Source organism: Episyrphus balteatus, chromosome 4, assembly GCF_945859705.1.
Source record: "Episyrphus balteatus chromosome 4, idEpiBalt1.1, whole genome shotgun sequence".
Lineage (NCBI taxonomy): Eukaryota > Metazoa > Arthropoda > Insecta > Diptera > Syrphidae > Episyrphus > Episyrphus balteatus.
The window spans coordinates 72,794,986-72,822,757 of record NC_079137.1 but is presented as its reverse complement, the minus strand read 5'-3'; the positions used below and the strand labels follow the sequence as shown (position 1 = coordinate 72,822,757).

Genomic DNA, 27,772 nt, shown 5'->3' with positions numbered 1-27,772 from the left:
GACATTTGTCTGAACATTTGTTGTTGTTTTATTTTTTTTATACGCACAGATTTCGCACACAATTACAAAACTAGATTTCATATTCTATTTGCAGTGGAAAATCTGAGAATTTTACACAAAAATCTCAAAAGTCAATAGAAAACGACATAACCCATCTTCAATACCACTTTTTAGCCCCACTAAAAATGTATCCAAGCCATCCCAGCAACATGTTTCTTTGTATAACACTTTCAATCAGCTGTTTTTTGTTATGACATTTCCATCTGTCATTTTCAAAAGAAAAACTTTATGCTCTCCTTTCCAACAAGACTTGCGCATTGCCCACTCAAACACGCTCTGCTCCAACTCTGTGCTCCATCCAATAAAATCTCCATTTCTCACCAACAGCACCACGACCACTTCTGAACAAAAACACTGCAAATTCCATCATTTGAACAGTTTTCCGCGGCTCTATCTAAAGTGTAGTTCGTTTAGAGAAGAAAAAAGAAAGAATTCGTTATTATATTGCTCAATATATCAAATCCATTCCAGTGCGTTTTTTAATGCAAAAAGGGTGGTCTGGTGAAATCCCCTTTTGCTCCCATCTCCACAACTTTTGTGTGTGTGAAAAACATAAATCATTGATCTTCCATCAAAACATTACCAAAATAATAAATTCCTTATTTTAAGACCTTGCCATTGAATAAGTTATTTGTTCACTATAGTTTTACAAGGTTAAATAAAGACGAAAAAAGAAAACCTGTTTTTTTTTATAAAAATTCCAGAATTGGCCCTGTTTTTACTTTCACTCTCTTTGCTCTCTCCCCCTCCCACTCGATTACACAACAAAATAAGAAGACTTTTTTTTTCCTATAAACTTCATAAAAATTATGCTTCACTCGTCTCTCATTCAAATTTGATTATAATATAAACTTTCTATTTTGATACTTTTTTTCTTTTGTGGAACGAAAAAAAAGTAAGAACAAAGATTCCCTCGCTGTATTCCCCTCTCCCACATCTGTGTGGAAGAGCAAATCAAAATAAATGTCATCCACATCAGAAAAAGCCCAAGTGGAAGTTACAACAACAACAACAACAAATCCAACAACTCCACCACAATCAGCTGAAACTTCAGCAGCCGCTGCTGTGGCAGCATCAACAAGCTTAGCACAAGCTGTTGATAAAATGATGATTCTGGACATGAACGCTCGGCTCCAAGAGGAGCCATCTAGTAGCGTCAAGTCCAAGGCTCCCGTGACTCTCATTGTCCATGAGAATAATGGCAAAATAAATACCAGCCTTACAACAGACAGTGACAGTGGTTGTGAGCGCGACGAACATGACACTCTGACCAATTCCAAGAGCAGACGACCTACCAATTCGGTGTGTCTTCGTGTACACGGTTTCATCTCAGACCATTGGTACCTTAGCTATTTGGTACCGCTAGCTATAGTTTGTGCACTTGTTATAGTTGCTTATTTGATGAGAGATTATGCCCGCGAATTACTCTATTGGGTAGAGACACAGAATCCTTGGGTGGTTTTTGGTATATTTATGTGTTTGTTTGTGTTGGTGAGCTTCCCAATTGTTGTGGGTTACTTTGTGCTGATGATTAGCAGTGGATATTTGTTTGGGTTCATCAAAGGTCTGTTGACTGTGATATTGGGTGCCAATATTGGGATTACTATAGCCCATTTGACGCTGAGGAGTTTACGACATCGGCTGCCAGTTCATAAGTAAGTTGAATTAAGTACTTTGTTTGTTTTTTTTTTATTTTCTTCATTTATGTATGTTAAAACAGTGTGCAATGTGTATGTCGTATCCTTTATCTCTTCTTTTCAATCATTTTATCATTTAAGATTATTTTAGAAAAATTGCCTTTCGACTACTTCGAAAATAATAAAATCACAACAAAAAATTATGCTGGCCCAAAAAGTGCTGAGATGTAAAAGTGCACCAAGTTCTAAAGTTTGGTTGTAAGTTTGTATCAACTAAATTTTGATTGTTCTCTTGACAATTTTTCTATTATTTAACGATTTTCGAAGCTATTTAAAAAATTGCCAAGTAAACAATCAAAATTTAATTGATACAAACTTAAAAATAAACTTTAGAACTTGGTGCACTTTTACATCTCAGCACTTTTTGGGCCAGCATAATTTCAACATAGGAGAACTTGGCTTCTTTTTTAACCGTTATGTTTATTGTTGTGATTTCACTACTTATTGCTGTAAAAATTTTATATCTATATTATTTGGTTATTCTAGCACCTTTCCTTAGAAAATCTCGAGCTGACGATATTTCTTCATTCTTTTAAGGGAGTTGTTTGATTGTATAAGTCTTTTATATATTTCGAATATCTTAAGGTGGGGGTCACGTCCTCTGATTAGAGAAAGTCTATTTTTTAAATATTTCTTTTGCATAAGATTATACCAAGCTATAAAACATTCTATCAGAAGTGCTCTGAACTGAACCGCCAGGGGCGGTTACCACGCCCATGGGTAAAATTTTTAATTTTTGTATTTGTTCCTTTGTATAAACTATCAGCTTTACTATTATACCAAGATTCTACGATAATAATCAGAAGTGCTCTATAATATTTGATGTAAATTCATCGAATTGAAATTTTTAAATTTTAAATTGTTTCATTTGTATAAACTTCCAGCTCTAACATTGTACCAAGATTCTACGATAATCAAGAGTACTCTATAATATTTGATGAAAATTCAGCAAAAGCCCTGAATGGAAAATCTCAAATTTTTGATTTTTTCCTTTGTATGCTTCACAAGACCCGTCACCGTGAGAAATTACAAGTTTCTACGATAACGGGAAGTTCTCCATAATTTTGATGACCTTTCAGTGAGTCAGTGAGTCTGTTACGGTTTTCGAAATTTGTGAAGTCCTATATCTCAGAAACTACTCATCGTAGGTAGCTGAAATTTTGTGAGGAGGTTTTAACCAGCTCAACAAATGAAGCGAGTTTGATATTTCTGGCTTGTTTGGTATGGAAGTAAGAGAGGGCCCAAAATGGCCTGAGTTGTTTCTTGTAAATATTGTAAACATTGTTAGTGTCTTAAAATACTGTAATATTGCCTTATTTGCTGATGATGCCATGATTTACATATTTTGCTGGAGAAACCAATGAAGAATGTCAGAAGAAAGTGCAAGAATACATAAATAGCGTATTTGAATGGCAATGCCAAAATAAACTTAAATTAAATGCGCAAAAAACTAAATGTATGATATTTCAAATAAAACAAGTTTTAAATTTCAATGACAATCTAATAATCGAAAACCAAATCATAGAAAAAGTTGATAGAAAAAAATAGGTACCTTGGCATTATAATAGACAGCAAACTTACATTTGAAAGTCATATGAGTTTACATGTAAACAAAATTCAAAAAAGATAGGTTTTTTTTTTTAGTATATAGGTTTTTTTTTTTTTAAATCAGATATAACTATGTTAACAACAATTAATATTTATAATCTCATTTTTTAACCGCATTTTGAGTATTGTTCAACTATTTTGTTTTTATGTAATAAAAGTTCAATTGCCAGACTACAAAAATTCCAAAATATAGCAATGAGAAGCAGTTTGAAATGTAATAATAATAAATATACATACGTCAGTTAATTTTATGTTAGAAGCTTTAAAATGGATTACCCTTAAACAATAAATTGTTATGAATATGTTAATGTTTGTCATTAAAATTAAAAATATTTTAATGCCAATATGTTTATTTGTCAAGATATGTTGAATGTTCAGTATGTTCGTGAAATTCAACCATAATGCACTTAGAAATGTGAATGATATGAGACTGCCTAATTTTATAACTAGGTAGGTACCAGACCCCAAAATTCCTTTATATACAAAGGTTTTAAGAATTTTAATAAATTACCGAGTCATGTCAAATGTGAAACTAAAGCCTAAATACTGTGCTAATAAATATTAAATAGTGCAATATTTCCAGCTCTTTGGAAAAACTCATTTCTAAACCCAACTCACAAAAAAGGTAAAAATTTAGTAATAAACTATGGATCTACCTATAAACTCTCTGTCATTCCTAAGTTGTTTGAATCAATTGTTTTGTGATTGTTTGTCTTTTCATTGTGCCTCTGTTCCATGTGATAATCAACATGGTTTTGTAAAGAAAAATACTACAACTACAAATTTATTAGAGTTTACGACGACGTTTTCCATTGATGCATTTGAAAAGAATCAACAAGTCGACTGCATTTTTATAGACCTTACCAAAGCCTTGATAAATGATAAACTAAATCAAAAAAATAAGAAAAATTGGTCTTAAAGGTGAACGTTCTAAATGTTTTATTGTCAACTCTCTGGTGTACCACAAGGTAGCCATCTTAGTCCATTATTGTTTGTTTTATTTATTAATGATCTGTCTGTCTGTCTTATTTTTTTTTTTCGAAAATTAATTTAATATCAGACTGAACTTTTCAAGATGAATTGAAAAAATTATGGGAATGGTGCAATAATAATCGTAGAATTAAACGAAATAAAAATAAAATATAAGATAAGAAATTGTATTTTTAAATAATTTTATTGACTCATATGGCAATTAAACGTGTTGTATTATCGATTGAAAAAGTCTGTAAACTCCAGTCAAGTTATTCAGTAACAGCAATTAATAAGGCTTTAAAAAAAAAAAAACAACATTCTCTTTAGGAGCTATTCCAATTGGGGGCAATATAAAATGCAAAATTCTTTAACTAATCATTTGAACACCGAAAAATCCAGACAGCACAGAGCTGTCACGCAAGCCATAAGGACTATTAACTAGCCGACTAGCCTAGGGTTGGGTGGAACAGGAAAGTAGAATATTATCAAACTGTGTTGACGTGTTTCACGTCGTCGTTGGTTGGTCGTCATTATCGCCGCCGGTCGTCAGTCGCCACTTGGTATTAACTTTGCTTCATTGGAATAATTGCTATCTATTTGCCGTTCAATAGTCCAATTAAGAAATAGTACAACGGCAAACACATAAAATTCACTCCCCAGCCGGCGTTTGTAGGTCTTCAATTTACTGCTGCAACACTATCATAGAGCAACTAGGTACATGATAGTCATGTCTTCTTGCAAGTAGAGAGTCATGTTCTCCTGTGTGTATAGTGTAGAGGTCTGTTGGGGTAGATTTTTTTTTTTTTAGATTTTTTTCGTTCCTGCTTTGTTGACCTTGCGAATTAGTTTAGTGTTTGCATGATTTACAAAGTCGAATTAGCATCATATACAGAGAGGGGGTGGTTATTTGGACGTTAATATTGTGGGTGGGAATGAATGGATATGATTAGTTTGATTTGGGTAAATAATAAAACAAAAACAAAAAAAAAAAATTGATAAATAAACTAGTTCAGCTCATGTTACAATTAATTGAATCAGTTATTAAAGATCAAAGGGTATTTCGATTAATAAAATCAGGATAGCATGTATGATATTTTTTTTATGATTTTTATGAATCTGACACCATATTAAATTGCTCATGATTTTTGATACAAAAGGATTCAATGTACCTATTGATTTTTTCACCAACTTAAGTCACTTAAAAAAAATTATAATTGGTTTGCATTGAAGTATTAGGCACAACCAAAACATTTAAATATGGAATTCCATATTTTTCATATTATGCCTATCACGATTTAGAATTGATTTTTTCTTGTCAAATTCATAACTTGCTTGAAAGATAGTTGATTGTCTTGGATTTTATTTCTGAGGTTTTTACTCGTCTCAATTGTAAAGAAATGCTTAAAAAATACAAACACGGTCAGCCAAAAAATTTTAAAAAATCGTGACAAGATCATGGATCTTATCGTAAATTTCATCGACTACGGTTTTTTTGGCTGAAGAAATGGTCGAACCTTTCAAAAACCATGCTTTGGAGGTGTGCCAAGCGGAATGGATACATTTTTCTAGCATAAAAGAGTGTAAACTCAAGCGGAAGCGGAATGCATAAATTTTTCTAGCATAAAGGAGTGTAAACTCAAGAATTTCAAAAACATTTTTTCTCTCTTTCTTTCCACTTTGGCATCAATTTTAAGTATTTACTTAGAGTAGATGATATTAGTTTTAATAATTAATGTTTAACAACTATTTATTTCCAAATCCAACGAGGTATTTTTTTTAAATACTTCCCCACACAAAAATTTTCTTGACCGTTGTTTATCATTTTTAACTAAATGAAGAGTGCTGATTCCGAAAACAATACTAATTTTTCTCTAAGAGTTCTAGTTTTTAAATTATTCACACATAAAAAATGCATACAAATTCATTTATAGAATTTATTTTTTTTTGTATTTGCTTTCTTAACCGAAATGTAATCTTTTTCAGTAAAACCTTTAGAACGCATGTGATAAATAAAAACTAAAAAATAGAATGAAACTTTTCCCAAAATGTAAAAAATGAAAACATCTCGAAAATTAGGCAATGTGATTTTTAGGCTTACTGAGCCGAAAAAAGTTTAAAATTGTTGGCCAGTAGAAAGCGATTGAAAATTGTCTGAAAAAAAAACCATATCCTTTTGTTACCAGTACGAAGAGCGCTATAAAACGTGATACATATGTCTCTTCGAGTATATTCTGAGTGTTTCACTCTGTTTTGCAATAGAAATTTTATCTTTTTGAATTTTTCGTAGTTTTTTCTATTGCAACGTTTCGGGTGCTACATTTCGCCTGAGTAGAGCAAAATTTTTCTAACCCCATAGGATTTGATAAGAACTTAGAACAATTTTGCTTTCCGCCTACGATTTGTGAACAAAAATTGTTAAGCATAAACTAAGCAAAGAATTTTTCGCAAATTGATTTGGGAATAGCTAGATTTAATTAAAACCTCGAAATTTTGTTTCACAGTAAACAAATACTTTTTTAGAGCAAGTTAAAATCCAAATTAAGTTTCTGTAGAAATTAGATACACTTTTCTCCTAGTTCTTAAAAAAAGCCTTATATCTGAAATTCTGCTTCTACTCAAATAATTTTCTCTTCAAATTAACTGTCGGTTCTTATTAGACTCAGAGACAAGAATGGAAAAGTTCCTTAATTTGAAATGTTACAAGCCCAACTTATTTCTGTCTTCTCCGAGAATATTTTAAAATTGAATTTAAAAATCTAAAGAGTAAAGCTATGATTACACAGTCAACGAAATCGGTCAACGCGTTGACTCTCTGACGTCAAGAAAAAATCCATATTCTCTCTGTCATCTCACCGTCAACGTTCACAGTGTCAACGCATAAAACATTGACTATCACATGATTGACACTATTGCGTCAATGTTGTCCTAAATTACGTTGACGCGCAGGTGTGTCAACGTGACGTTTACTTAGCAGTGTCAACGCGTTGACTCGCAAAACTGTTGATCACACTGTTTGACACAAAGCAAAAATTTAAATTTTCCAAAAATATTTTGTAAAAAAAAAGCGGAGAAAATGAGATTTGAAAAAAGCTCTCATAGAAAAATTAAACTGAAATATGTTTGACATTGTTGCATTGAAATGTAAATATTTCAAGATATACGCAATGCACTTTTAAGATAAAAGTCTTAAATGAATTCTAATAAGATTGTTGAACGAATACAAATTTAAAATTACTAAATTTGTGTCGAAAAATTAGAAAAAAAAAAATAAAAAAGTTTCCACATTTGATTTTTAAAAAATCGAAAAAAAAATCAACATGGCCACCTTCAAACGCTTATACCATAGGAACGCCGCTTCCAATGTTAATGGTTATGGTCTTAAAATTTAGCTTAGAATATATAAATGGTTTTTGGTTTTTTGTCAAAAAAAAAATTTTTGCATCCAACATGGATGCCACGGGCATACCAAAAAGTTTTTTTGTAAAAAAAAAAACGAAAAGGTGAAATGAGAACCCCCCTCTCTCCAAAACGGTACACCATTCAAATAATCGTCCTACAAAAATTTTCTCAATCCAACTTTCATCGTATTTCTATACAAAAAACAATGTCATTCTAAAACGATGACACGGTATTAAATTCTGCCGCGTCAACGCTGGGACAGGGTCATTGCGATGACACCCAGTCCTAAAACCCTGTCAACGCGTCCCAATGGCATTGACAGAGAGATTACACGCTCATCGAAAATAGTCAATGCGTTGACCCAAAAATGTGTGTCAACGCGAGTGTCATCGTACCCGTCAACGCAATGACAGCAGTTTTCGTTGACGATCACACGACGTGACACTCTTGGGACAGATTGTGACGTCAGTTTTACGTCAGAGAGTCAACGCGTTGACCGATTTCGTTGACCGTGTAATCATAGCTTAACCAATTAAACTTGACCAAACAACCGTTACAAAAGGGCATGTAAAAATAGCTTTGCAAGTTTAATTTTTTTTTCCTAGGAATTTCTCTAGCGTTGTATAGTCTCAATTATAAATAACAAACAAAAACACCTCCACCCTGCCTGCGATGTAATAATAAAATTTCCAGGACTTTTGTTTTCTATCCAATATTTTTTTTTGTTTTATTTTCTATTTTTCTATTTATTGTTTTCTCAATTTTCTTTAAAATGTGTGTGAGTTGTGTGTTGTTTTTTCGTGTCTTTTGTTTTGATCAATGTGAATTTAAAATTTAAATGTTTTTTTTGTTTTGTTTTGTTTTTTTTTTCTATTTTTAGATTAATTAAAAACGAAACTGGTCGTGCCATACTTCGGGTCATATCTGGACCAAGAGCATTTAGAGTAGTTTTATTCACACGACTAACGCCCATACCATTTGGATTACAAAATGCAATTTTTGGGGTAAGTTTTGAATAAAAAAAAAATGTTCCTTGTTGAAATGTGTCACCTTGAAAGAAAAATGTCTTTAAAAAACATCTTAAACACATGTGTGTTTTCTCCATGAGTATAACAAACACTCATATAAAAATAAATTATATAGACATAGCTGGGATATACATATTTATTTTGAAACCCTCAATAGATATGATAAATGAGTTCATATTGTAAATACAAATTGCCTCTTGAGTACATTATTTTGTTTGCATTTCGCAAATACAAAAAAAAAAAAATACAACGTTCCTATTTTATTAAATACAAAGGAAATAACACAAAAGTAAACAATAACAAAAATAAAAAAAAATAAAAATAAAAAAAACTTGATAAACGAGAAGTATTATGGTTACTTAAAAATGACTTAAGTAAAATTGGTTTTTCTTTTATATTTTTTTTAATTTTATTTTTATAGCACAATTCATATTCTAGAGTAAACAAACATTATTTTGAAAAATGAACAAACAAAATATGTGAAATATCAACTTCAATAAGCTTATCGCGATGAAATAAGACTTTCAAGATGAGTAGGTAGTAAAAGTAATTTCATAATTATTAATTATGTGTAGGTACCTAGTTAACCCCTCAATTAACCTTTATGTTTCAAACTATATCTTATCTTAATCTTTAAAAAAAAAAACAATAATATTCTTCATACTGAAGGTCAAGCTTTTATTATTTTTTTTTTTAACAAAATTAACTGAAATCGTGTCATACTACAATAAAAAAAAAAATTCATACGAACATGTGTGTCAAAATAATATTCGGAGACGAGACACAGTATTTTTGTTTTTTAATTTTTTTTATTTGCCAAAAATTACTATAAACAACTGTGGTTGAAGGACATTGCACCTCACAAAAAACGTTCTATTTTTAGGAGAAAAGTTTTTTTTTCGTATTTATAAAAAAAAAATTTAAACTGAAATGTTTGGACGCCTCAAACTTCAATCTACACAGATGTTGATTTGTCGTTGGCGTAAAATATGCGTTTGGTTGGAGCTTTTATAGATTATTTTTGTTTTAATTGGTTATACAGTGTGGGCCATAAAAAATGTACAAATTTTGTTTTTGTATACAATTCTTTTAACATTTATATTTGAAGTAAGCAATTGGCAGATAGTTGTTTTTTTTTTATCTGAATCGACAATTAATTAAAATATTATCTATTAAAAAAATAATCAGATGGCCGCATATGTAAAATATTAAACGACCAACATACAACTTTTAAGGTCACTTTCAGCAAATTTTAGAATTTCAAATTATTTGATCACTGTGGCGAATGTGGAACAATTTTTAACTTTAATTTTTACTTGCGATATAATGTAGGTTCTATTTATCCAGTTATGCTGCATTCGTACAAAAAAAAACAACATAAAAATCTAACATTTTATTACGATGATTGAGAATGCGAAAAAAGTGGATCTCGAAAGTCCGTCTGTCTGTCTGTCAGATAAGAAGCTACCGATCCACTTCAAAATTGGTATGCAGCAGTTCTTGGACACTGTACAGAGGGATTTTTGGAATTAAATTTTTTGGTCAAAAAAAAGTGGAAAAGTTTAATTTTCTCAATAAAGGCTCCTACGATTTTGATTAAAAAAAAATTAAGTAAAAGTTTTTAGACAAGGTCTATCTTCTGATGATAATTTTTTTTTTTTTTTAACCGTTATTGACGGTACCTCCCATAATACCGGTTTTTAAATTTCTGACAATGCCCCTTATTTCAACGAATTTTGTTGTGTGAAAGCATTTATATTGCTTGAATAAAAATCAAAATTTTCAAAAATTACATTTTTGGATTTAAAATAAAATTGAAATTTTTTGAAAAATCAAAATTTCGAAAGAGGGACATTGATTTTTTTTTTTTTGAAATTTTGGTTTTAGGTGTTGATTAATAGTTGCTTTAAAATGGCATACCAACTTTATTTTTGATTATTTTTTTTTTCAAAAATTATTTATAAAAAATCTAGATTTTTTTTTCTTAAAATACATCTTAATAAAAGAAATTCAAGTGCATACTTTTTTTGGAGCAATTTAATTTAAAATGTTGTTTTTGTCATTCGAAGAACGAATTATAAGGTCCTGCCTTAAGCAAGCAATTTGCGGCTTTGGATTTTTTCCTATTCTGAGGTCTTCCTTTGAGTGTTTTGCCATTTTGTTTTGAGTGCACAAAAAACCTTGAAATTCTCTTCCTCTCTCTCCTCTAATTCAAATCTTCGCCTGTTATCGTTCACAAATCGGTGCATAACTTTCGCATTTTTAAAGATAATTGAATGAAATAAATTTTATTACTTAGATAATAAACAAGGCTAAATATCTTAATCCCCACAATTTCCAAATTTGTGCACTTGTAATTAAGAGAGAACAAAACATTATACAATTTTCGTTGTTTTAGAACGACCTGAAAGACATCGGTTTGTTTTTTAGTTAGACTAAAATTTTTATTTTTTTTATTTCTATTTTGCATTGAGATTGAATCAAACTACGGAGTATAGCTATTTTGAAAAACTAAAAATGTATTTTTCATAGAAAAAAATTAATCGAAACTGAAGCTATTTTTCCTTATGTTAAAATGTTTGAACATGTGTAACTTCTGCAATTATTAATAAAATTCATCGAAATAAAAAGAAATAAGTACCTCGACTCAAATACTAACACACTGATTAGTTTAAGAAATTTATATTAAGTTTTAAGGTCTTAAACAACAAAAAAATGTTAAAAAGTCACTAATACACACTAGAGTGACCGCAACTCCCATAGAAAAAATTTTTTGTCGAATTTTTTTCGGGGGAACCCCATAAAATGTTCCGCCTTTGCAGATTTTTAGATAGCCAAAATTTCAGCTCGATTGGATAACTCTAAATGGTGCCGACACTCGCTCAAAGTATCAAAAATCTCTGTTTTTTCACTGTTTTTCGAAGAAAATTAGCTCTAGCTCCCAAACAGATCGGGTTATTTTCACTTTTTATATATTTAATTAAAGGTAGTGTTGTTACATATAATTCAGATGCTTAATTTGTTTAGTTTTACTAAAAAAGAAAATTTTGTCATCAATTTAAATTTTCAGTACTTACCACAAAAAGAGCTGAAGTGCAAACTCGATTTAAAATTAAACTTTTTTTAACTGTTTTATTCTGCGGATAGGGATAGAATGGATGTTTCTCTATCTCTGGGCCCTCGGGTAGCAAAAGTATGAGGTATAGTCGTGGGGTGAAAGAGCTATTAATAATGAAACTTTCTTTGTTATTGGATCGATGTAAGGCATCTGATAGAAATGCTTCTCGCATAATTATAGCTACAATAGAAGCACTAGGGCAAAATCCAATTGACTTTGTAGTTTCAAAATCAAACTTACATTCAACAAGAAAAAACTTTTGCTTGGTTTAATGCCCCAAGAGCTTATTTGGCTCCTAAACAAGATCTTGATCTTTTGCGTAATTGCATTGAATACCGCAAGATAGACAAAGATATTTCAGAGAAGGCTCTTGCTAAATTCTCAAACCATTTGAGTATTTGAGTTCAGAGCAGGCAGGTCTGGCGTTCTTTGAACTAACTTTACCAGATGGCGAACAAAATTAGAACCGGCCAACATAATTTTGAAAACCAGTGAAACGGAAACCAACAGAATAGTAAATCCAAAGCTACAGACACATGAAGATGAACAATTTGTCACAGCAGGGTTAAAAAATATTGTGAACAAAGAAACATTGATCTTTTTCAGCCGATTGAAAATAGACACAAGTTTTCTCAAAGAACCTCCTAATCCTTGGCCGGAAAACCCGCATTTTAAAGAAGGCTTTAAAAAAGTGCAACCACTTAAAGTCGTAAATGACATGACAGAAAGAGGAGTCAAATTAATAACCGATTTTAATAACCTTTTAACTAAAGATGAGGAACAAAAACAATATGTACTTCAAGTAGTCAGTGAGTGCCGAAAATTGTATCCTGATGCTTCCAAAACTACTTTGTAAATCTCTTGATTAAATTTTTTTAGTATTTACTTCATTAATTATGTATAAGAAATGTAACACGATGTTATTTTTTTTGTTTTTTAGGACGTGTGTGAATTGCGTAAAATAGTTAACATAGTGTAAAATTTTTGACACTATTGAGGTGAATACAAAATTTTCAGCTTTTAAAAATTTATTATTATTATTATTATTATTATTATTAATCTTTATTTTTTCAAAGAAAAGATACAAACTTATAATTAAATAAAAGATATACAAGCATGGCTTATAAGCCGTCTGCCGGTTATTTCAAAGTTATTTCAATTTGAGAGAGAATTATTATTTTTATAAAGCAAATTTAAAAAAAAAGAAGTACAAATTAATTAATATTTATAATTAGATAAAAATAAATGAAAATAAAAATAAAGACATGCCAGAATGATATGCTACAATTCATGAATTTTAAAATTCAAATTAAAGAAAAAATACAAAATGGTTGTTAAACAATATTTCAATATTTTTTTTTTTTTTTTTTTTAATAAATCCGGGCTTTTAGTTTAGCTAAAACAAAAATATAATTTAATAATGACATTAAAACTTTAAATACATTTTTTGTTGAAAAGTGTTATTATAATGGAATAAATCCGGGCTTTTAGTTTAGCTAAAACAAAATTAATGGTAACTACATATTTATCACAGATTGTGAACTTAATTCTTTGAAATATCAAGATTAAAAATTGATGTTTAATGTTAAATATTTATACAAAATACAACCTTAAATATAAAAAAAAAAGAATATAAGACTTGCAACATCCTGTGTAAATCGGGCTTTTAGTTTAGCTAAAACAAAATTATATTAGATTGGTTAGGTTAACGTATGTATTTCTATATGAAAACGCTTCTGAAGAAAACCGGATAAGCAATTTCCAACAACACTCTCCATTAAGAACCGCAAGGCAATCTTCTAATGAAAGGAAACTCTTATTAAAATAAACACGTCGTATTTCCTGTAAAATAGGACACGATGCTATTAGATGAAAAACGGTTTCGGCTTCATTTAGATTACATAATGTGCAATTGGGGTAAATATCATTTCTGTGAGGTCTGTAGTTTAGTTCTAGCATTTCCGTGCGCAGCTTGAATATCAAACTCATCTCGTTAACAGTGAACTCGTTTCGAAAGTAATTTGATGAACCTAAACAAAGATTAAGTTTACTGTATATTGACCTTGATACCGACACCCTCGCTCGATCGAGAAATGACTGAAACATTTGATCATCTACCGCAGAAATACAGTCGTAAAGGGAAGTTCTCCACGAATCTAAGCCGTCCAGATCCAAAGCCAATGTTAAATTGTGTTCCGAAGCCAACTCATACCAATCTTTGAAGGGGGAATACCTACAGTGTAACGCCACTTGAAGAATCCTTTTCTGCAAATTATTGTTTGATCTTTGCATGACTTTGATCATATAGTCTGCATTTGCTTTAAGATTCCTTATGAAAATTGGAGGTAGCCCAGATTCAATGTGAATGGCATAATTCGGTGTATTCGGTGGGAGTCTAAAGATACGTTTGAAAAAATATCTCTGAATCGTTTCCATCTCTTCTGTTTCTTTGTACCCGTAAACTTCATTACCGTAACAAAAACAGCTCTTAATGGTTGCATCGAACACTTTAAATTTTGAGGCCGGATCAATACTTTTGTTTTTGAAAAAGTTTGACCACATGCAGTTGATAGCTGTTTTAGCTGCGGACAATTTGTCTTTTATGTGAACTCGAAAATTCAAATTGTGTGAAATGGTGAAGCCTAAATATTTGAAATCTTGAACTACTTCTATGATAGAACCATTGAGATTCCAAGTGCGATCGTTCCCTACACCACGGTTCTGGGGACGAAAAATCATAATTTTAGACTTCGAAGTATTGATCTTTAAGTCCCACAGATCACAATATTGTTTCAACTTATTAATTTGAAGTTGCAGTGTCACAGGGTTATCCGTCAAAATCACGAGATCATCCGCATAAAGCAGCACTTTAATAAAAAGATCACCAAAAACAACGCCACCAGGTAAATGATCCTCAACATCGTTAATAAACAGAGAAAAAATTAACGGACTCAAAATACAGCCCTGTGGAACTCCCGTTTCGGACCTAAATTCTTTGGACTTGTTCCTGCCGTTCGAAACCACAGCAGTCATATTAAAGAGAAGTTGCTCATATACTTTTATAAATTTGGTCGATAACCCAATACCTGCGAGTTTGAATAATAGCGAGCGTCTGTTGATTGTGTCAAAAGCCGCTTTAAAGTCAACAAAAAATGAATAAAGATTTGTTTTTTTCTCTATAAAACGTCTAGCAACACTTGTGAGCGCAAAGATTTGGTCGATTGTTGAAAGATTAGCTCTAAAACCTGCTTGAAAGCAGCTTATTTTGTTATTACATTCAACCCAATTCGTAAGTCTTAAATACAACACTTGAGTGAATAGTTTCCTCAGAGAACTGAGAATGGAAATTCCTCTATAGTTTTCAGGAAGATTTGGGTCACCTTTTTTAAAAATTTATTGGGCTCTGGGACCTAGTTAAATTTGAGTTAAATTTTTTTTGCAGATGGTTTTGTTTTGTTTTTTTTTTTTTATTAAAAAGGAGTTTCATAGCAGAAAAGAAGCAGAGAAAAATATTAAACAATAAGCCATACAGCTGAAATTTTTTTGTTCACCTCAATAGTGTCAAAAATTTTACACAGTGTTAACTATTTAACGCAATTCACACACAGCCTTAGAATTCTGTTAAATGTTTCGTTTTTTTAAATAAAACAGTTTAAAAAAAAGTTTCATTTTAAATCGAGTTTGCACTTCAGCTCTTTTTGAGGTAAGTACTGAAAATTTAAATTGATGACAAAATTTTTCTTTTTTGGTAAAACTAAACAAATTTAGCATCTGAATTATGTGTAGCAACACTACCTTTAATTAAATATATAAAAAGTGAAAATAACCCGATCTGTTTGGGAGCTAGAGCTAATTTTCTTCGAAAAACAGTGAAAAAACAGAGATTTTTGATACTTTGAGCGAGTGTCGGCACCATTTAGAGTTATCCAATCGAGCTGAAATTTTGGCTATCTAAAAATCTGCAAAGGCGGAACATTTTATGGGGTTCCCCCGACCAAATTTCGAAAATCGATTTCTTGCGGTCACTCTAATACACACAAACTCATTTACATGAAGTCTGAGTTCGTCATTCGGGGACACCCACTCTTAATGCATGTTTCTCAACTTCTTCATCACTTCGTTCTCCAGTTTAGGTACTCAACTTCCATGCTTAATTTTTATTTGAGGGCACTTCATCTAGCCCAGTAGTGCATACCTATTGAGGTAAGAGTCTGAGTCTCCAGTATTGAGTTCCCCCGACCAAATTTCGAAAATCGATTTCTTGCGGTCACTCTAATACACACAAACTCATTTACATGAAGTCTGAGTTCGTCATTCGGGGACACCCACTCTTAATGCATGTTTCTCAACTTCTTCATCACTTCGTTCTCCAGTTTAGGTACTCAACTTCCATGCTTAATTTTTATTTGAGGGCACTTCATCTAGCCCAGTAGTGCATACCTATTGAGGTAATGTCTGTTAACGAGTATCTTCAAACAAAGTGCTTGAATTTAGCAAAACTTGTGAAACGTATTACAAATTACTAGATTTGGCCTGCACACTTTTGGAAAAAAATTGAAGGTGTTGAACTTGGTAATTATATAATAATCTTGTAACTCTATGATCAATTATTTAACTCGAATATTAAGACTAGGCAGTTCTTAAAAATAGTATCAGTATCAGTTTTACAGTACCGGAGTTAACTCAGAGTTAGTTAATCCTGAAAATAAATTTAGTTCTAAAGATGTCTACAAAAGGTCCTCTCAATCTTGCAAATAGCCTATGAAAGACATTCGTTCGACGGAACTCTGATTAAACTCACAAAAATAATTGAAAAACTGTAGCTATAGGTCAGTTTAAAACAAAAAAACTAGTTGCATGAAAAACTGCAGAACACTAATAGAACAAAAACAACAACAATCCCGAGCCAAATAAAAATAAAATGCACGACTGCACAGAAAAAAATATGACCCGCTAAAAACTAACAGATTGCCATATTGTTTTACCGTCCATACATTTCATAAGGAAATCTTATTAAAATCAACGATTAATAAGGTTTTTTTAAGGAGATTTCTTATTATTTTTATAGAGAAAATCTTATTAAAATTTGACTGAAAAGTTGATTTTTTTTGCAACTTAGCACTAGAACAAAAATCGCGATCAATATTTTCATGGCAGGTTGGTTTAGGTGGTAAGGTGGGCGACTAATGATTTGAAGTCTCCAGTTCGATTCCCAGCCTGGTCATATTTTTTTTTATTTTTTTGCAGATTTTAAAACAATAAGGAAAACCCGATTGTTTTAATAAGGTTCCCTTCTTATGTGGTCTATTTTTCTCTGTGTGGGTCGCACGAACTTGCTCTTAGAGTTAAAGTTGCTTAAATTTTTAAGACTTTTTATATAGAAATTTGAAAAAAAAAAAAAAATCGTTTTAAAAAAAAAATTAAATAAAATCTGAAATTAAATTGCCCTCCAAAACAAGTATGCAGTTTTGATTTTTATGTTAACATGCATTTTTAGAAAAAAAATTTTCAAAATCGTTAGAGCCGTTTTTTTTTTTAAACTAATTTTTTATAAATAATTTTTTGGAAAAAAAGTTTTAAAATAAAATTGGTATGCCATTTTGTAGAAATCACTAATCAACATCTAAAAACTAAATTTCAAAAAAATTCACTGTCCCGTTTTCCAAAAGTTGATTTTTCAAAAAAAAAATTTATTTTTGGTTTGTATTTAAATTATATAAATGCTTCTTCACAAAAAGTTTCGTTGAAATCGAACAAGCACTTTCGAAGATAATCGGATTTGAAAAAAACGGTTCTATGGCAAGTACCGTTAATAATGGTTTTCAAAAAAAATTTTTTCATTGAAAGATAGACCTTAGCTTAAAACTAACACTTGAATTTTTTAAACAAAATCGTTGGAGCCGTTTTTGAGATATTTCAATTTTACTAAAATCGTTATATGACAAGTACCGTTATTTTTGGTCCAAAAAAATTAATTCCAAAAACCCCTCTGGAGAGTCGCCAAATAACGCTACATACCAAGTTTGACATTAATCGGTACATCCGTTTAGGCTGTAGCTCCTTATACAGACAGACTGACTTCCGGGACCCACTTTTTTGGCATTGTCTACCATCGTAATGTCATGGAAAAATGTTATCTCAACTTTTTTTTTTTGTACGAATCCATAACTTGATATATAGTACCTATATCGCAAGTAAAAATCAATTTGTTCTACCCATTGTTTAATAAAAAAAACCGCTTTTGTCCTAAACAATAGATACTTGGTAGGTGTTTTGTTTTGTGTATAGTTCTAATTCAACCCTATTTAATATCCTTAACGTGTGTGATTTTAACTTACTGCAGTGCAGTTACAATCTCGATAAAAAATAATTGAAAATAATTATCAAATCAATAAAGGAAGTACTTGAGCATTTATATAGGTAATATCTAAATATTTAACCAAATTATAACAACATAAGCCATAACACACGAAATACAAACATGAATGAATCACCGTTTTTCTATTTATTCAAATCGATAACATACACAAAATATTCATTGAAAACCAAAATAATTTTGTTGGCCTTATCTTTTTTTCAACAAAAAAAAACCTAATCTAAAGGATAATTTGTCAATGAGTCTGAGTCTCCAGTATTGAGTCACGCAATATTCAAAAATCCTTAAACAATTACTTTACTCGAAAAAAATATTATGTATGTAATTGAATAATGTCGTTGTTTTTTTATTTTGAAAATGTGATTAAAGTAAAAATGTCAAATATTCATTTTAAGTAATTAATCTACTGATTTCGATGTCATTCAAATCGTATTCATTTAATTACAAACTAAGCTTCTGATTCTGACACGGTGTTTATTATATTTCCAAATGTAATTAACCAATGGAACCCAACGAACGTACGACTACAATGCGGTATCATGAAAAAAAAACTTACACAAAAAATCAACTGAAAGCTTTCAAATGTCATGATATGTCGGTATGTTTGTACATAATTAACAACATGTTAAGGAATAAATTTCAAATGCGCCTATATAGTATATTGAATATAAGACACATTTTCTCATGGAATGGGATTCATTAATAAATTAGGATCAATTAACGTTGTCGACTCGACTAGTAGAGAAGAGTGATGACTTGAGAGTTGAGAGAGATGGTTTATTTTAGAATATTTTAACGCCTTTTCGAAAGACTGCATGAAATCTAATTGACTGTAAAATGGGTTTTGACTGGTGATATACATATATGAAATGATTGTATCTATAGGAGTTTTGGCAAATAAGGGATTTTTTAAGCGTTAAACTTGAAAAGAATTTGTTTAATATCCATAAAAAAACCTTAAATTTTACTGACATATCTTTAGATTATGTTCTTTTCCCACGTAACATTTTTAAATGACAAATCGGGTTATTTCGACACAAAATTATCTCTTCAAAAAGTTTAACAGAATCATAAATTTGTTAAATTTCCGTGATGACGAAGAAGAACAATAAATTTAAATTTAAATGCTTATTATGATTATTACTTACTTTATCATCGTGTACCTTATAAATTGCTTTATTGAATTTTTTGACAGTTGAAATCATCTACATATCAAATTATTCAATTTTATCTTCACCAACAAAGTTTGTATGGCAAAGATAATACTTGTTGTGTCGGTAAATAAAATCCATCATCCATTACTAAATGGCTTGAAAATATCTAACATAATGTTCGACACGCTTTGCAGCACTTATAATGATATACTCATCAAGGTTCTCAAGATTATTAAATCAGTTTATGACAAAATGGAAGACTCAATTAAGATTTCCCAATTTTACAAATGAGATCATACTTTACAGAATCTATCATATTTTAATTTATTATTGTGTTAATTGAATTATGCCTGCTCATATTGTTAACAACTAAAGGTGTCTTTGCACAAAATTACTTTAGGAGAAAAAAAAAAAAACAATGTAAAATTAACTTTGATCATGTTTATTTTGTCGTTGAAAAAAACTTAATTTTTCATAGTAGGTACTCGGACAGAAACTTTTTTCTAAGACAAAATTTTTGTCTTTTCACTGTAATTTTAAAACTATCATTTTCAAAGAAAAATCATCATCGATTGATTTTAAAGTTTCTTTTTTTTTACATCCCGACACTTTTGCCAACGTTTTTTTTTTTTGTTTTTAGAAAAAGAAAAGAAAGAATTATCAGCAAAATTACTTCCGCATTTACATATTTCGAAACTGTAAATAAAGTAAAATTGATCGGCATTATTTTCATTTACTCCCTTTGCCATACCTATGTACATTAGGGCGTTCGTTATTTAGGTTTTTTTCGGTAATCAAGTTCCTAAGTGGAAAAACTGTTTCTAAATAATAAAAAACAAATCCCCTAATTTTTTCAGATTTTTATTTTGACGCTAGATGGCGCCCCAAGAAGGTTAAAGTTTTTTTCTCATTTTAAAAAGGTATATGTTGGCTTATGAGGCCATATTTTTAGGTACAGACTTAGTGTAAAAATTTTTGATGAGGTTCTTATCTATAAACCATTTTTCTAGGACTAGGGGTTTAGTCAGGACATGCATGTCTTTTTTTGGGTTTTACTTTATTTTTCTTGCTTTTCATATGCTTGTTTTAATAAAAATGCTTGGCTTAATAAAAACAAAAAAGGCATGCATGTCCTGACTAAACCAACCCCTAGTTCTAGAAAAATGGTTTATACCTTTTTGAAAAGGGTGTTTAATATAGATTAGAGACTCATCAAAAAATTTTACACTAAGGCTATACATAAAAAAATTGCCTCATAACTCAACATATACGTTTTTAATTCAATTTATAAATGAGAAAAAACTTTAACATTCTTGGGGCGCCATCTAGCGTCAAAATAAAAATCAGAAAAAATTAGGGGATTTTTTTTTATTATTTAGAAACAGTTTTTCCTCTTGGGGTCTTGATTAAAAAATAACGAACGCCCTAATGTACATGTATGTACATACATAGATTGCACTGATTGTGAACTAGCAAAATGTCACAATAAATTACAGTCTTAGACATCAAACGTCACTATTAACCACAATCTGCAAATAACAAGCGTCACAATAAAGCAAAATCAGAGAAAGCGTATCTCACTATAAACCACATGCTAAGATATCAGATGGTAATCGGAATGTACCTATACTATATAAGACATTAAGTAGACATTGTATTAGAGAGTAATTTAGACGGGAGGATAAATAAAAAATAAAAAAAATATTTAAATCAAACCAAATGAAATTGCGAAATTAGTTGTGTTTCATTTTACCCGTGATCTAGATCAGATCATGTTAGGCAGATTCAGAAACGTTAAGGAATAAAAACTTAGTCAACTTGGAGTCTCAGAATTAGTTTAGTTGTTAAAAAAATTCCCGATTTAGGCATCGCCTAAAAGACGAATTTCGTCTTGCAAAATTTCAATTCAAAAATTATATTGTCTAAATTTAAAGCCTTTAATGTTTTCGGAACGTGCCCTTAATAATGATTTTAAAACTCAAAATCTGTCTTTTAATTTTCAAATTAATTAAGTAGTTATACACGAACATTTTACGAAACAAAATAATTAAAAAAAAAAAACTGTTAGAGCATAAAACAAAACTTTTGAGATCAAAATTACGTTGAAAACCAATGGCCAAAATCTTCGGCAGTAGTGTTTTATTTGTAGTAAACAAAATTGGATATAATAAATTCTTTCAACGTACCATTACTTGGTATCCTGTGACCATGTTCTGTTACTTTTATCACTGGCGATAAAAGATTTGAATGATATTTAAAAAAAATTCGTTCTAAATCATAATTTCTTAATTCATTAATTCTGAATTTGATTGTTTTATTTATGAAAGAACATGGATTTTAGAGACATTGAAAAACGTTTATCGCCAGTGATAAAGTTACAGAACAGGGGCCCTTATCTCAAAAGATTTATTTAATGCTCTAAAAAAAAAACACTGTTTGACCTATTGTGCTAAAAACAATATTGAATAAAGTTATAAAGTTCTCGATTTTGACAAAAATTATGAATTTTTAAATTCGAAAAACAATATTTTGAAAATTCTTAAGGCTCAACTATAATAAATTTTATTAGTTTAAAGCCCGTGATTCATCATTTTTGTCTAAAATCACCACAGACTGAAAAACTGATGTTTTTTTTTTACATTTTATGCATTTTTGACAATGATGCGTTCAACGCTTTTGTCCGAAAACTTAGGATGTTTATTGAGCCATAACAATAAGCAATTCTGCCAGGTTTAACGTACAGTAACAAAAAAATTAATAGACAACTAAACGTTTAAAAATGTTTTTTTTTTATTTTTTAACAGTCGTATTTATTAGATTTTTGTCTACTTACACACTGCATAACTTTTTTCAAATTGTTGGAAATATGCTTTATTTAATAAAAATAATAATCACATTATTCGCGGTTAAGACAATCTACTCTTGTGTATAAGTTTGACAGCTCTAAGACAGCAATAAACAGGGTTTTTGATCACATTTTCCAAATTTAAACAGTTGTATAAAGTTATACAACGTTTATAAATACGGGGGTAATTGTTTTTGCTTAAAGATACATAAATCGTATTTTTAAAAACCATGAATTTAATATTATTTAAATTGTATTTAAGAGTTTTTAGTTGTTTTCGTTCGTAAAAATTTCAAAGAAACTCTCTAGAGAGTCTTAAAAACGTTCAATGTAAAAAAAAATAAAGGTTGCACATACGCCACAGTGACCTTTTATTTTAAAGACCTCGTTTCATGTCAGCCTATATTCATATCTTGATTTAGATTGAATTTTTTCTTCCATCTGAATCACGGTAGTTTTTACGGAAAACGTTTAGTGAAATAGCATTTAAAACCTTTCCGCTTTACAAAAAAAAATTGGGTGCTGATATGCGGAAATGACTTGCATTGTAAAACCTTCTGAATAGTAGAAGGGTCGATGCTCTGTCGACCGAAACAATTTTCTATAATGGAGACAAATTTTCAGATTCTTATCTTTACTTAATTTCTGCTAATTTGTGAGTATAAATTAAAAATAAAAAAAAAAAAAAAACTACACACAAAATGTGATACTCGCAATCACTGTTTAATTAAGCATTTCCTCCACGTGATTTAGAGACAAGGAAAAAGCTGATGCTGATTTGTAACTGATTCGAACACGTGTACTAGATGATTCGTTTTACATAAATTACACAATATTGTTTAGAACACCGCTGCGCTGGTGGCTGTGATAGTGACTTAGTAAACGTGTTATGTACTGATATCACAGGGAAGCACTTTTTTATTTGAATTTAAAAACAAATAAATATTTCAACTCAATAAAAAAGGTACTTCCCATAAGTTATTGAGAAATGTTTACAATATTGTTTAACTTATATACATGTTGAAATTATAAAAAAAACATAGTTCATTATACTCCTCTAATAGTTCCTTTGTTTAAAAAACAAAATATTTTAAATAATTGAAAGAATATTGTCTATACTATATTCACAATCGCTTCTTTGTCCTCATCGTTTAATCGCTTTCGATTGTTTTTGTCCATTTTAAGTGTTTATATTCAATTCTCAAAACATACTCGTACATTCATCAATTTTCTTCATTTATTTATTTTTATTTTCTTTCTTTCTTTCTCGTGCTTGCATACACTTCGAAGTTTCTTCTTGTTTCACACAAATCACTCTCACTTGGCCTGTGAGTTCAATTGATTGCAATATCGAAGATGGACATTTTTGATTCAGGGCTGGACCGAGCTATCTGTATCAAAATAATTTATTATACAAAGAAAACATGTGCCGCTATGAGCATTAGCAAAATTTGTAAATTGTGTAATGGCATATTAAATCAATGTAGTTAAACAAAAAAAAACAAACAATTTGATGCAATTATATCATCTATACAGGGTGTCCCGGGATGAGATAAGAAGACTTTGAGGGATGATTCTTGGGTATATTCTAAGAAAAAAAACTGTTCTACAATAACTCTCTATCTGCAAAGTTGATACCCTTTAGCGATGATTTAAGAAAACGCTTACTTTGGTATGCCTTTACTCATGTTAATGTTTATAACTCCGTTAATACTTATGATAAAAACTTCATTAATGTCTTGTTTTTTTTTAGAAAAAATGCTATTCTTTGTACATGATTTTAAAAAATGTTAAAATCTTTTTTAGTTGCTCAGATATTAATTTTTAAATGGAATTATTTTTTTCTTACCCATGATAATTTTTGACTTTGGGGCCGATTTTCTTCAATAAATGTGTTATAAACAAAACATAGTGTTTTATAAATTTATTCTTATAAAGAAAACAATAATGAACAAAAATGTTGTTCACAAGTTTGCCAGAAAACTCATAGATTTTATGATATTTAGGAAAACCTGCACCAGGTAAATGTGTTTTTTTGCTTTAGTAAAAAATGGGTACGAATTAAAAATTTATTTTTGTAGTTTAAGTACATGTACAAAGAATAGCATTTCTTCTAAAAATCAAGATATTAATGAAGTTTTTATCATAAGTATTAACGGAGTTATTAACATTAACATGAGTAAAGGCATACCAAAGTAAGCGTTTTCTTAAATCATCGCTAAAGGGTATCAACCTTGCAAGTAGAGAGTTACTATAGAACAATTTTTTTCTTAGAATATACCCAAGAATCATCCCTCAAAGTCTTCTTATCTCATTACGGGACACCCTGTATAACACAATTTACTTCACCTTATTGAACCTTTTTCATATGCTAACCCTATTATACGTTAATTTCCACACAAAAAATGCATTTTGTTTAAAGGACATCTAAATGTCAACATTTATATGATACAACTTTTGTTGGCAATAAAACACTAGGTAATTTTTCATACCCTTTTTTGGCGTTCCGTCCCAAGACAATGGAGTTCTTGTAATTTCATACATGAGTATTCATGCACTTGAGTTTTGATATTCTTTCTGAAATAGTATCAAAGTTCGAAAGGCAAAATCGTGACCTTTGAATATATCGCCAACGTCATGCCGGGAGTAAAAATCTGCAAAATTACAAATTTTAAAAGGTTGCTTTCAATCTTTATCACTGTTGTCAAATTTGAAATTAATTTATCTGTATTTCCCTGTAAAGCATATTAGTACAGACAGTATAAAGAAAAATTTATGACTTTAGCAAAATTTCAAAGGGATGGACTCTATTAGCTCTAAATCTGAAAATATAGCGAATTAAATCGATTAAAGAATAAAATGGAATGAGTGCTCTTGTGGTTCTTTCCAATTCCTTCATTTGCTTAATTCTTTTACTATGAAAAACGATATATTGAAACCACCTAGATCGAGTTCAGAAAATATTGAGTTGTTAAATAAATTTCAAAACTGGGTCGCACGAAATTGCTCAAGTTGATTAATTCTGTAAAACATTATATACAAATTATTTTAATGTATACAAACAAATTTAAAAAGAAATCATATTCATTCCTCGTTTCGGCGAATCAAGTCGGCGACTGAAGTCGGCGACTCAAGTCGGCGACTCAAGTCGATGACTCAAGTCTGCGACTCAAGTCTGCGAATCAAGTCTGCGACCCAAAAAAAAATTTTATTGGCCCTCCTTGATTTAGAATTAGACCGTTGATGTTAGTTAGACCGTTGCATTTTCAAAAACCAAAAACAAAAATTAATAAAAATCTTGCAACTTTTTTTTTTTATAAAATTCAAAATTTACCTAATATTTAGCTTCTTAAAAAAATAAACCTTACTTGCGACTCAAAAATGTACACTTTCAAAGAATTTGATCACTTTTTGAATAAAGTTGAGGTTTTAAAAAAGTTGTAGAAAAAAAAAATACTTAATAATGTTAAAAACAAATGATTAAGAACCCAAGATTATTATTTGGATCTGATTTCGTTATCCCCAAAACATAAAATAAAACACACCAGAATCAATAAAAAATATTCTTAATTTCTGCATTATATTTTTTGTGATTGAATTTTTATTTATGATTGTATCACAGTCGTCAGTAAAAAGATATAAAAACCAAGAGTATCTATACATTTATTTCTAAATTAAATTATTTATTAATGAAAATTAAAAATATTTCTTCCAAAATAAAATGCGCTCCTGTTTTAATTCAAATGGCGTAAACAAACAATTTTATATTTTTTATAACCTCTTCCTGCTTTTGTCTTCCCTTGTTCCTGCAATGGCGTCCCCCTTTTTGAGTTCATTGAAAGAAAATACTTTAACTAAATTAGATATTCACATCATGGAAAGAAAGATGTCTTTATGTATGTATGGCATCATTTTCTGTCAATGCATTGATGTGGGGATAGTTTTATTTTAAAATATTTGCTAACCCAAAAAACTAAATTGAAAACAATCATTGAAACAACACAGACTCATGATTGTCAATGAAAACAACTCTAATTTTATAATTCAAATGATTATGCTGCTTCAAATATTTAACCTTAATTTTATTTGTTTGTACTTTCAGATCAGCACAGTTAACTCGCGTGTATATCATACGGCAACATTTTTAGGTCTATTGCCTGCTCAAACGATAAATGTCTACCTTGGATCGACACTAAGATCAATGCATGAAGTGCTTAATAATCATGGAACAGCTGTAACAGGCTACATAAGCTTTGGAATCGAGGTAAAGTAATAAAGATACCATACAAAGTGGTGACTAAATATGTTAAGTGCCTAAAATTATGCAACAAAAAAATACTTGAACAATCAAAACTAAAATTTAAATATAATTTCAGGTTATCTTTGGAGTTGGTTTAATGATTTGGGTAGTGCAAAAAGCCCGAAAAGAACTAGCTACAACCCTCCTATCCGAATACTCAGGTAGCGAAAGCAAGCTCAACGATATTCAAGTGTAAAGTACATTAGTGTTAACCAAATATTAAGATATTATTTAAGAGTTATTATTCTAAGTCAAAGCATTTTTTTTTTTTAGGTTAAATTGTTATTTTTTAATAAAAAAAAGGTAAATATACGAGTATATTTTTCGTTTAAGAAAAGTATTAACATAAAAATGAGAATATACATAGAAATTATGTAACAAAAAAAAAAAAAAACAAAAATAAACGAATCGGAGAAATGAAAGTAGAAGACTTATTGTAAACATAAAAAAAAAAAAAAAACATTTTTGTATTGAGTATAAAAGTATAAATGATAAAAAAATTACTATAAGAGTAAAAAATTCTTTTTTATAAATAATTTACAAATATTTATTTTGAGTAAACAATATTGTTAAATACAAAAAAAAAAAAAAACAACTGTTATAGGTGTAATATTTTTTTAAATTATTATTATTATTGTTTTTGTTGTCCTATTTTTTCGAAACCTAAGTATATCCACTATTTACAAAACAAAACAAAAAAAACTTATTATAAAATTTATTCAAAAAAAAAACTTACCAAAACGTCCAAATAACATAAACATTTGCTCACTATTTTGTCCTTTAAAAAATGATAATCTATATTTTTAAGTTTTATTCTGATGCTAAGTGTGCCTAAATAAAAATCTAAATAAAATACATAAAATGAAAATTAATTAAAAATAATACCTAACTAAAAAATATAAAAATTTCAAATTTCTATACCTAAAAACTGTATAATTTATATAAATATATTGGAAATGTTAAATGTTTAAGAAATATAAGAATGAACCAAATAAAGGAATGAATATTATAAATAATATGAGTATTATTCTTTTGTAACTTTTCTTTAAAAAAAAAATTGGAGTAAAATGCTAGTTCGATAGGTTTAATTGCTCAGTTGTTTTCAAACACGACACAAGTCCATTATATTAAGGTTAAGTTAAACTTCAGTTGATAGACAAATCTCATGTGAAGCAAATCGCTTGGTTAAAAAAATGTTGCCACAAGATAGATTTT

At 29.8% G+C, this 27,772-nt stretch overlaps 1 protein-coding gene across 1 annotated transcript; it reads left to right on the top strand.

The window, feature by feature from the left end:
- The first annotated feature begins 340 nt into the window (after nt 1-340).
- Nucleotides 341-26,957, top strand: LOC129918790 (transmembrane protein 64). Its single transcript, XM_055999516.1, has 4 exons — nt 341-1,715; nt 8,617-8,740; nt 26,360-26,521; nt 26,634-26,957. Exons 1-4 carry the CDS (start codon nt 1,024-1,026, stop codon nt 26,751-26,753), a joined length of 1,098 nt encoding a protein of 365 aa, XP_055855491.1. The 5' UTR covers nt 341-1,023; the 3' UTR covers nt 26,754-26,957.
- The last annotated feature ends 815 nt before the right edge of the window (nt 26,958-27,772 follow it).